This window comes from Acromyrmex echinatior, chromosome 3 (assembly GCF_024713525.1).
Source record: "Acromyrmex echinatior isolate Ae372 chromosome 3, ASM2471352v2, whole genome shotgun sequence".
Classification (NCBI taxonomy): Eukaryota; Metazoa; Arthropoda; class Insecta; order Hymenoptera; family Formicidae; genus Acromyrmex; species Acromyrmex echinatior.
Genome location: NC_141854.1, coordinates 4,646,503 through 4,657,525, shown reverse-complemented (window position 1 = coordinate 4,657,525; position 11,023 = coordinate 4,646,503). Strand labels below are relative to the sequence as shown.

At 30.7% G+C, this 11,023-nt stretch overlaps 1 protein-coding gene across 1 annotated transcript; it reads left to right on the top strand.

The window, feature by feature from the left end:
- Window positions 1–7,952: 7,952 nt before the first annotated feature.
- Window positions 7,953–10,752, top strand: shv (DnaJ heat shock protein family member shriveled). The gene is made up of 5 exons (XM_011050948.2): window positions 7,953–8,111; window positions 8,462–8,849; window positions 8,930–9,198; window positions 9,655–9,941; window positions 10,040–10,752. The coding sequence occupies exons 1-5, from the start codon at window positions 8,002–8,004 to the stop codon at window positions 10,102–10,104; spliced, it is 1,119 nt and encodes a 372-aa protein (XP_011049250.1). The 5' UTR covers window positions 7,953–8,001; the 3' UTR covers window positions 10,105–10,752.
- The last annotated feature ends 271 nt before the right edge of the window (window positions 10,753–11,023 follow it).

Genomic DNA, 11,023 nt, shown 5'->3' with positions numbered 1-11,023 from the left:
ATATAATTTGATTTTATTTCATTCTATATATGCAATATAAGTTTTACTAACTAAATTAACTAGCAAATTCTTTGTTTTCAAATACGTAACCTCAAATTCATAAAGAGGAAAAGAATTAAAAACTTACTTTCCTCGTTAAATATTGTACGTAATGTACTCCATCAATTTCTATTTAATAGCATTTGTTTATAGACATTATAACAGTTCAAATATTTATAAAATAGAAGTATTAAAAGAGATGAATGTATGTGTTAACGAATCAATTGGATACATTATCATAAATACAGATTATGAATTTAATTTAGGCGAAAATTTGCATTAGCTCTGTGAGCTCGATCTTTAAATCCGGATCAAGCAGTTCGATTGACTCTAGAAATGTTAATACCGAAAATGAGATGACATTAGCAGAAAGATGTGAGCTGCTGAATGATTTTTGAGGTAAAAAAGCAAATGGACGCTTCCGATTTGCAATGCCGAACGCACCTATTTCACCTAGTTTTTGCAAGCCGATCACAAGTTTGATGCGACAGCCAATCTGAAGCTTGCATTTTGAAATTAACGCTTCATATTGGCTGTCGTAATAAACTTGCGATCAGCTTATAACTAATGCAGAATCTGCTTTAAAGGTGCATTTACATGCAAGCGTTAGGGTATATCCACGTAACTTGCATAGCTGCATAAACGTATGCATAATGAAAATTAAGCAGGGAGCGCAGACTTTTGCATAACGCTTAAAACATGAAGCATAAGAAAATAAACCAATCAAAGTCCTTTATTATATGAAAAAGAAGGAAATAAAGGATTTTGATTGCTTCATTTTTTTATGCATTATGTGTTATGTGCTCCCCGTCATATCCAATCACATTTTACGTACGTATTTATAAGAGAAATGCGATTCGATAATTCTCTTTATACATACATTTATGCGGTTATGTAAGTTTGTGTGGATTTATCCTCAAACGTCAAACAGCGGAAGTAGCCACCAATCAATGAAGCGATTTTTACAGTAGCGTAAAAAATATTTTTTACACCATTGCCAGTATCGCCCAACTAATTGATTACTGCTTTCGCTGCTTGACGATTGAAGGTGCTTTTTCATGTCGACGCTTGATGCTCATTTTGTTAAAATAAGTCACGTGATTGAAATTGACGAATATCAATTTTTATCACGTGACTTATTTTGAGGCTGAAAATGAGCGTCGAGCGTCAGCATAAAAAGGCATTTTGATGCTTGCACGAGAATGCATTTTTATTCCAGCGGCTGAAGTTTAAACAATTTCAACTACAAGCATCAAACGTTCAAATGCTATTGACAGTGTCCGTGTTGATCACCGTTGACTGCGATATACAGGATGATTCAGAAAAAAACGCTTGTCCTTAAAGTGTCACATTCTTGACTTTATTCTAAGATAATTTTTCCTTTGCGAAAATTTTGTTTGAAGTTTAATTTTCAAATTACAAGAAGAAATAGCGTATCACAGGCCGTGTAGAGAAGACGAGCAGGAGCGGCATCCATAGTTAGACGTGAGCGCTTTACGCGCGAAGCGCATACTGATCGGACGCATTTACACGTTTATAAAAACATTTCTTCTTACTTTTCCCCTCTATTACACTATCTCTTTGTCTTTCATATACTTTAAATATGATAATTTCGTTAAATTATAAATTAGAGTGATGAAATTAAAATGAATATTGAACCCTTTTTGTATCGGATTGTTTTTCAATTACATTGATAAAATTGTTAGAGAAATGTACTAAAAGAACGAAATTAGATAATAATTATGTTTTAATTAATACGTGCGATAAGCATGTAATTAAAACTATTATTGACATACAAATCAAACAATTATTTCAGTACGTCGAATAAGAGCGTTTCTTGTAATTCGATGTATCGAACACTTGTTAGACTTAATTGTATGTCAATAGGCGTTACAATACTTGTAGCATGTAATTATTGTTCAATTTCCCACTTTTACAAAAATTTCTCTAACAATTTTATCTATGCTATCGCGTTTATAGCATTTATTACATACTTATGAGAAATCTTATGAAAAACGCGATCACACTTCTTAGTAGTCAAAGAATTATGATATTTAAAATAAAAATGTAAGCCAAATACACTTTAAAAGCTTATTATTGTCTTAATTATAAAAATGTTATTACCTTGTAGATGTTCAATGATTCTATTTTGCTCTAGTTTCTTGAAACAGTCAGAAGAATAAATTTGGATGTACCGTAACAGTGCTCGACACAACGGTTTACTGTAAATCACTTTCTTCATTCAAATATTAAATGCCTTTAAGTAGATATCAATAAGTCACATGTTTTCACGATGAGATTCTTCTTTTATAAATTGTCACGTTTCAACATATTGGCACTTCGATTCACTTGATAAAACAATTTATTAATTGATTTATTAATTAAACTGACAAACGATTGATTATTCGGCGATTGAAAATCACACAAAGAAAGAAATACGTCTCTAAGTCCGTATAACAATACAACATGTGTTTTACGTGCGGCAAGCAGCTGATTGACTTTCTTAGTTGTAGGTGCAACTGCAGTGAGTGCAGTTCATGTGTCTTCGTGATACATGCACTCACTGCATAGTGACTGAAACGTGAAACGTGACAATTAATAAAAGAAGAATTTCATCGTGAAAACGTGACTTATTAAGATCTACTTAAAGGCATTTAATATTTAAGTGAAGAAAGTGATTTACAACACAACGATTTAAATCGTTGTGTCGAGCACTATTACGATACATCCAAATTTATTCCTCTGACTGTTTCAAGAAACTAGAACAAAATGGAATCATTGAACATCTACAAGGTAATAACAATTTTATAATTAAGATAATAAGCTTTTAAAATGTATTTGACTTACGTTTTTGTTTTAAATATTCACAACTCTTTGACTACTAAGAAGCGCGATCGCGTTTCTCATAAGGGGCTTCGCATAATAAAAGGAACAAGGACAGAGAATAGAGAATAAAAATTTCAACCTATCAGAAACTGTGTATTCCACAATACATGATTTTTGATAGGTTGACATTCTTATTCTCTGTTCTCTGTTCCCTATTCCTTTTATTATGTGGAGCCTCTAATTTAAGACTTCTCATAAGTATGTAATAAATGTTACGAGCGCAATAGCATAGATAAAAGTAGAGAAATTTTTGTAAAAGTGAGAAATTGAACAATAATTGCGTCAAATATTGTACATTTGCGCCTATTGACATACAATTAAGTCTAACGAGTTTTCGATACATCGAATTGTAAGAAACGCTCTTAAAATTCAACATACTGAAATAATTGTTAGATTTGTATGTCAATAATAGTTTTAATTACGTGCTTAGCGCACGTAATTATTGTCTAATTTTGCTCTTTTAGTACATTTTTCTAACAATTTTATTAATGTAATTGAAAAACAATCCAATACTCAAATTCAATATTCATTTTAATTTCATCACTCTAATTTATAATTTAACGAAATTATATTTCAAATGATGGGGAAAAGTAAGAAGAAATGTGTTTTTATGAACGTGTGAATGCGTTCGATCAGTATGAGCCCCGCGCAAGTAAAGCGCTCGCATCTATCAGGTCTGAGTACAAGAATTGTCGTAACTTACTTAGAGACTTAAGTTATAGAGGTAAGTAACGCTTTAGTGACGTACGATTTATTTCCATCTCATGGAGACACGGCAATAAGTTGTATGTCATACATGAAAGATTGTTACTTATGTCTACAATTCAAGTCTAAGTAAGTGTTAAGTGAGACAATTTTTGTGTTCAAACCCTTTCTCTAGTAAGAGTTACGACACCTGTCTTGCTCGCGTGCGCGTCCGCCATTAATAGGGAACATGAGTATGAGATAGAGTGAGAAAGCAACAAGCTACAATATTTTCTCTATCTTACTATCGCTTTTTCTCTGTCTTACTATTGCTTTTGTTCCCTGAATATGAAGGAATCAATCAAAAATCATCACTGGCATAACTCTTATTAGAGGAACTCTACTCGTGTCTAACTGTAGGCGTCTCCTGTCCTCTTCTCTACGCTAATTATTTCTTCTTGTAATTTGAAAATTCAGCTTCAGATAAAATTTTCGCAAAGGAAAAATCATGTTAGAGTCAGGAATATAATACTTTAAGGACAAACGTTTTTTTTTAATCAGCCCATATATAACCTGATTTATTCTCTTTTTTTTTTTTGCTAATCCAGATAAAGAATTCGATGCAATCAGAATAACCTAATAACTGTTTAATTCAGCGTATTAATGCTGTAAGTGACACGTGAAAAATACGAACAACATATCAAATCTGTCGCTCAAATGTCAAATTTAGGAACTTCGCATAATATAAAAGGAATAAGGAACATAAAGAATAAGAATTTCAACCTATATAGAAGCTGTATATTCCACAATACATTATTTCTGATAAGTTGAAATTTTATTTCCTGTTCCTTTTATTGTGCGGAGTTCCTAATGCTTCTTGCTTTTAAAACACATATTACTGAAGGAGCATAGGCCTAGAATAACAGAGTCTGGCCATCTGATCATACAATACTTTCGATTGATTCATGTTAGCTTGTCCTCACTATGGCAGCACGATGTGAGGAAATGGCACGCTTATTGAAAAACTTGTAAACATGAAATAATGCAAAACATCATTTATTGGCTGCGTTCAGCAGAACATTTATTTTGTAACTGTTTTTGGAAGTTTCCTTCGCGCTGATTGAATTATGCATTTAGATCAAGAAGAATGATCCAATCTCAGCAGAGAATCATAAAACGGTTGCAAAACTGTTGTATTCTACTGAACGCAGCCATTGATATGAAATACTGGGGTATACAATACAAATATTTGGGTACACAACAATAAGTCATCTTGTACCCTGTAAATAAATTGCATTTTACAATAGTACTTTTATTTGTAATAATTACTAATAATAATTAATAAACTGTCACAAACATTATTTTGAGATTAGAGAGTAAATAACACTTTATGTGCTTTATTTTCTTAAAATATGTAATAATGAACAGTTTTATAATTTTAAAATTTATTATTATAATAAACATATATTTCAATTTATTCATTTATTTTCTTATAATAACGTTGTTATATCGTCATTCATGTCTCGTTCAACTCATGTACGAAAATGTAAAGTGCAAGCACTAAGAACATTACCATCACTTTTATTCGACATTTTGAGAGCATGGTCTACATAGGCCTACAATCCCTGTACATTCGACTGAAGCCGAGAAGAATGACAAGCTGGCGATATTCATAGTCTGTTCTTATTTCAAGATTGTCTTAAGATGCTAATACAACTCTTTGACATCTTAAGATTGTACTTAAGATAATCTCAAAATAAGGATAAATCCACACAAACATAGTCCACACATGCATAGTCGTATAAATGTATGCATAAAGAAAATTATTTAATTGCATTTCTCATATGAAGACGCTCGTGAAATATAATTGGATAATTTTCTTTATGCATATGTTTATGCAAAGATTTATAATGCCGAACGCACCTATTCTCGAAAAGTATCGCATACAAAAAACTATGGAAATGCTATAGTATGTATTACATATACATAGTTTTTCGTATGCGATACTTTCGATGTGTTCCGATATACACTGTCAGTACTGGCAGTACTGAAAAATTGTTCCGCTTTTACTATGCAGCACGCTGCGACAACGTCTAATATCCGTTTTCATAGTCCTTCCTTGAGAAATGAGGATTTCTTGTTCCTTATTTCACGTTTCATAAACCTTCTTTGACCAAACAAGGAGCCTTATTAGCTTTCTTTTCTCAAGGAAGGTTACGAGTTTCCTTGAAGAGGAGATGCAGCCTTCATAACCAATCAAACCACCAAATTTTCGTCACACTGGTTTTTTTATTTTCGATAGCTTTTAATTTAGATCTGTCGCATGATATAATTATTTCCAATAGTTTTTTTTTCAGAAATAAACATCAAAAGTATTTTCTCCTTCTTCGAATAATATTATGACGAATCCGATTGGAAGCACTGTATTATATATTAAAGCCATTGTACACTGATTTAATTTGAGTATAAAAATAAAATACAAATATTTTGAATTACGAAATACATATTTTACTTGACAGTACAATAAAATATATTGAATATTTCATAATTTAATCGATTTCCATGTTTATTTATAAACATATATATTATTTGTGTATGTACGGCGGTTTTAATGTGCATCAGTGCGCAATGAGTGTGTCCAATCAAATTCGCTATTAATTTTATTTTTGTCAATGCTATTATTGTCGCAAAATGCTTAATCACGATCTTTTTTAATCAACAATGCCTTTATAATCTTTATTATTCGTAATTCACGATTTTAAGTATGCATGTACTATATCTTATGACATATTATCCTCAGTAGGTTACTAAAATCCCTAAAATATTCCTTTTTTCGGGAAGGCAAACTTGAGATCCGTTTATGAAACAAGGAGGCTTTGGAGAATCGAGAAATCCTTCATAGAGGCTTCTTCCATTCTTAAAATAAGGAAGAACTATGGCTGTGGTCAATGTCTTGCTACAAATGCTTTGAAGTATTTGATGGATCAATTAGAAGAAAGAATTTTACAAACCAATTAAAAAACGCTTCAAAGCGTTTGCAGCATCGCGTTGACCGTACCTTATGAATACGGGTATAATTCCCTCAATGACGTCATAAATAATAGGCATATTGCCACTGCGACTACTGCGGCTTTCGAGGTGAGGCAATTACTGTGCAATATGGCGTCACTTAAAGAAGCACAATGCGTCGAAATATTCGATCCAAGAAATAAAAAAATATATACATTATATTTAATTGCAGAAGATGCACATATATTCATTTTACCGAAAATGACTTTTAAATTCCACATTTGAATATTTATTAACTGTGTCCATATAGTTTTTAACACGAGGTCAAACTGCTTGAAATGGTAATCCCACAATTAGTTCATCTTCTTCGGAAGAATTATCGCTGCTATTTTCGTTCAAAATTTATTGATAATTTAGTACGTTTATCCATGTCTGTTTACACTGTCAGTCTACTGCAAAGTCGTTCCGAAATACAGTAGTACTGGCAGTACTACAGTAATTTTGGAACGTCTGCGGCAGTGCATTGTTGTGACGTCATGATTGTTGCCAGTAAAAAGGGAACACATCTTTTTTAAGAATAGGGGTTCTGCTCAATAACTTTTCTTCTTTCTGCGCATGTGAGAAGACACATGCCTAAAAGACGATAGAAAAGAATAGAAAGATATTTCCTTTAGATCTTGCTCACAGCTCGACGTCCGGATTCCCTCTCCAGTAGTATAAGCTCTATGGTGTTCATATTGCTATGTATCTGCTATATAGCAACTTTAATTCCAAATTTCATACATCTGTTATGTATTTGAAATCTAAAATGCTATGCGGGATACAACAAACAATATAATGCAATGTAATTCTATTTCCTGATTATTATTATACACATAAAACCAATCCTTCTGCGCTATTGCAAACATAGTTTTCAGATGTAGCTATGTAATATTTTATGCACAGATTCCATCATATTTATTTCACAGGCTAATTGTAAATTTTTTTATTAGGTATTAATGAAATATAAAATATTTCATTAAACTTGTTCACTTGTGTAATTTTAACCTTGTTTCAAGATACTAAATCAAATCTTCAAATTTTTTAAATAATTTTGTAAAAGAAAGTTAAACTAAATAATTCTTCTCGCATTATTTTGACACATAATATAAGAATTTTATTTGATAATATTTTTAAAATATTTTAATTATATTGTTGAAATTTAAAAGTAACACGAATATACATTATATTCAAATACAGGGCGGGAATTTCTGAAACATAGCGGACCAATCAATGCGCGATTTTCTCATGTGTGACTCTTATTAGAAGGTTTCTAGTTGTAAGTATCAGATTGGTCTTTTTTATTAGACCAATGAGAAGCTACCACGATTTAAGCTTTACAGAATGCAGGCGTACTCAGATGATCGTGTAACGTCTGCTAGGATGGCAGGGTTAAAATTAAATTGGATATTATTCATAAATTTAACAATATGTGTTGTATTATCTATAGCTGGGTAAGTTAGAACAGTATTTCTTTTTATGGCACATTTTAGAGAGATTCTTTTTATGGCGCATAGTAGACTTTTTCGAATTAACCTTATCCTTTCGTCCACTTGTCAGTTAAATCGTTTCACTCGTGTATATCACAGAGATTTGTTTAATAATCTTGAAACTCAACAAAAAATATAAATAGATGAAAAATTTTCTAATCCCCGTAATTTTTTAGTTTTGAAAATTGATACAGATCTTATATCTGTATAATATAGGCTATTAGTTTGATAGTTTTTTCCAATTAAGTAATGATAATGTGCAAAAATAAAGAAGTTTATTGTAACTGTTAACTTTTGTAACTTTCTTTTTGCAGAAGAGATTTTTATAATATATTAGGATTATCACATAGTGCTAGTACACATGCAATTAAGAAGGCTTACAGACGATTAGCAAAAGAACTGCATCCTGATAAGAATAAAGATGATCCAGATGCCTCTCAAAAGTTTCAAGATTTGGGAGCAGCGTATGAAGTGCTGTCAGATCCTGAGAAAAGAGAAATATATGACAAATGTGGAGAGGAATGTTTGAAGAAGGACGGCATGATGAACAGTAATATGGATCCGTTTGCAAGTTTCTTTGGTGACATCAATTTCCATTTTGGTGGTGAATCACATCAACAACATCAAACTCCTAAAGGTTCAAATGTTGTAATGGACCTGCTTGTTACTTTAGAAGAATTATATAGCGGAAATTTTATTGAGGTAAAATTTTTTTCTGTTATGAATAGCACAGTGTGTGATTTTTTCCTTTACTAAACTTATTTTATTACTGCATATTTTAGATCACAAGAAATAAGCCAGTTATAAAAACAGTGAAAGGAACAAGGAAGTGTAATTGTAGGCAGGAATTAGTTACTCGCAATTTAGGAAATGGTAGATTCCAAATGATGCAACAGTCTGTGTGTTCAGAATGTCCAAATGTAAAATTGGTTAATGAGGAACGTATATTGGAAGTAGAAGTTGAACCAGGAATGGTAGATAATCAAGAAACTAAATTTACTGCAGAAGGAGAACCACATATTGATGGAGAACCAGGAGATCTTATAATAAAGTGAGTAAATATTCTGAATGTATATATACACACATATATACACACGCGCGCGTTTTATGTTATTGATTTTAAAGGTCAAATTTTTATCAAATACAATTAAATTTTAATCGAATATACATATGTTCAGTTGATTTTTAAAATAATTTTTGTTTAATTTGTGTTTTAAGTAACTTGGAAGAAAAATTTAATGTATTATTTTAATTTTTAGATGTAAAATCACTTCAGAGAATACTTTTTTCTCGGTCTATGTTTTAGCCTATCCTGTATAAGACCGCTATTTAATTTGTACGTTTTTGTCATATGATAAAATTTTCAAGCCTATTGATTGACTATCAGATAGAGAAATCTGAGGACCTCTGTCCTGCACATATTTGTTGTATGACAAAAGCGTACAAATGAAATAGCACCCTAAGTCAATACAATTATATATATTTGCAATACAATTGTCTGTTATAGGATACAAACTATACCTCATCCTGTTTTCGAAAGAAAAGGTGACGATTTATATACAAATGTTACAATATCTTTGCAAGATGCCCTATTAGGTTTCACAGTAGATATAAAACATTTAGATGGTCATATAGTCACTATCCAAAGGGATAAAATTACTAAACATGGTGCTCGAATTCGGAAAAAGGGCGAAGGAATGCCTAATTATGATAATAACAATCTTCATGGTGCTTTATATGTTACGTTTGATATTGCATTCCCCGATAATGATTTTACAGATGAACAAAAAGAAGGTAAACCAAAATGTTCTGTATTAGTGCGTGAAATTTTATGCATTATATTATTACATATTATTACATATTATTAAAAAAATGGTTTTATTATATTTCAGATATAAGAAAATTATTGCAACAAAGTTCTGTAAATCGAATATACAACGGTATACATGGCAATTGAATATTTAAGTGCAGTATATGTACAAAGTGAGTGCAAAGTGAGTGCTTTGGTTGGAATGTATGTCTTGATATAGTATGTCTGTAAAGAGCGATATTCTTGCTTTCGTACTAAAGAATACCAAAAGAGTTGGTAATCCAGTGATTATACTGGATATATAAATTTGAGTACATATATAATTTTCTACACAAAATCAATAGCAAATATAATTTATTTAGACTAGCAAAAGACTGGTTAAACTAGTTCTTATTGCCAATTATTTAAATTAATGTTTGATTGTTGCCAATTATTTGCCGACATCAGAAATAACTAAACAATTTATTTTGTAATTTAAGTTATATTGATTAAATTATATGAATAATATAGGAGAGATTGATATGTGTGTGGATAGATTTTGCATTTAATATGAAATAAAAAAAGACCACATATAAATTAATAAATTATTAATGATTGGCCATTTATATTATTATTAATAATGTAAACTTAGCAAGTATACTGGCATAAACACAAGGTGAAATTTCTTTGCAACTGCAAAGAAGTTTTGAACATAAACATCAGTGAATATATAATGAGTATAATACCATAATAAGATTAACATACATTTGTAGCCAATTTTTTAATTCAAATATATCTGTGTATTTTAAGTGGCAATATCTTCTATATGTAATTTATTATAGTATAACTATAATCTATTACAAAATCATTACAAAGAAAGATGTGATTATTTTTCCCCAAACAAAAAAATAAAAATCAGAAATAAATACATAAGTTATAGAATGTGTTCTAATGTTTTATGAAATGTATTGTCAGAGAGTAGGCTATTTTTTGTTCATTTTCCGATATAAAGTTTACAGAAACATGTTAAAAATAATTGTAATGATTAAATGAGTATTACATATGATCTAATAATTAATTTTATTTA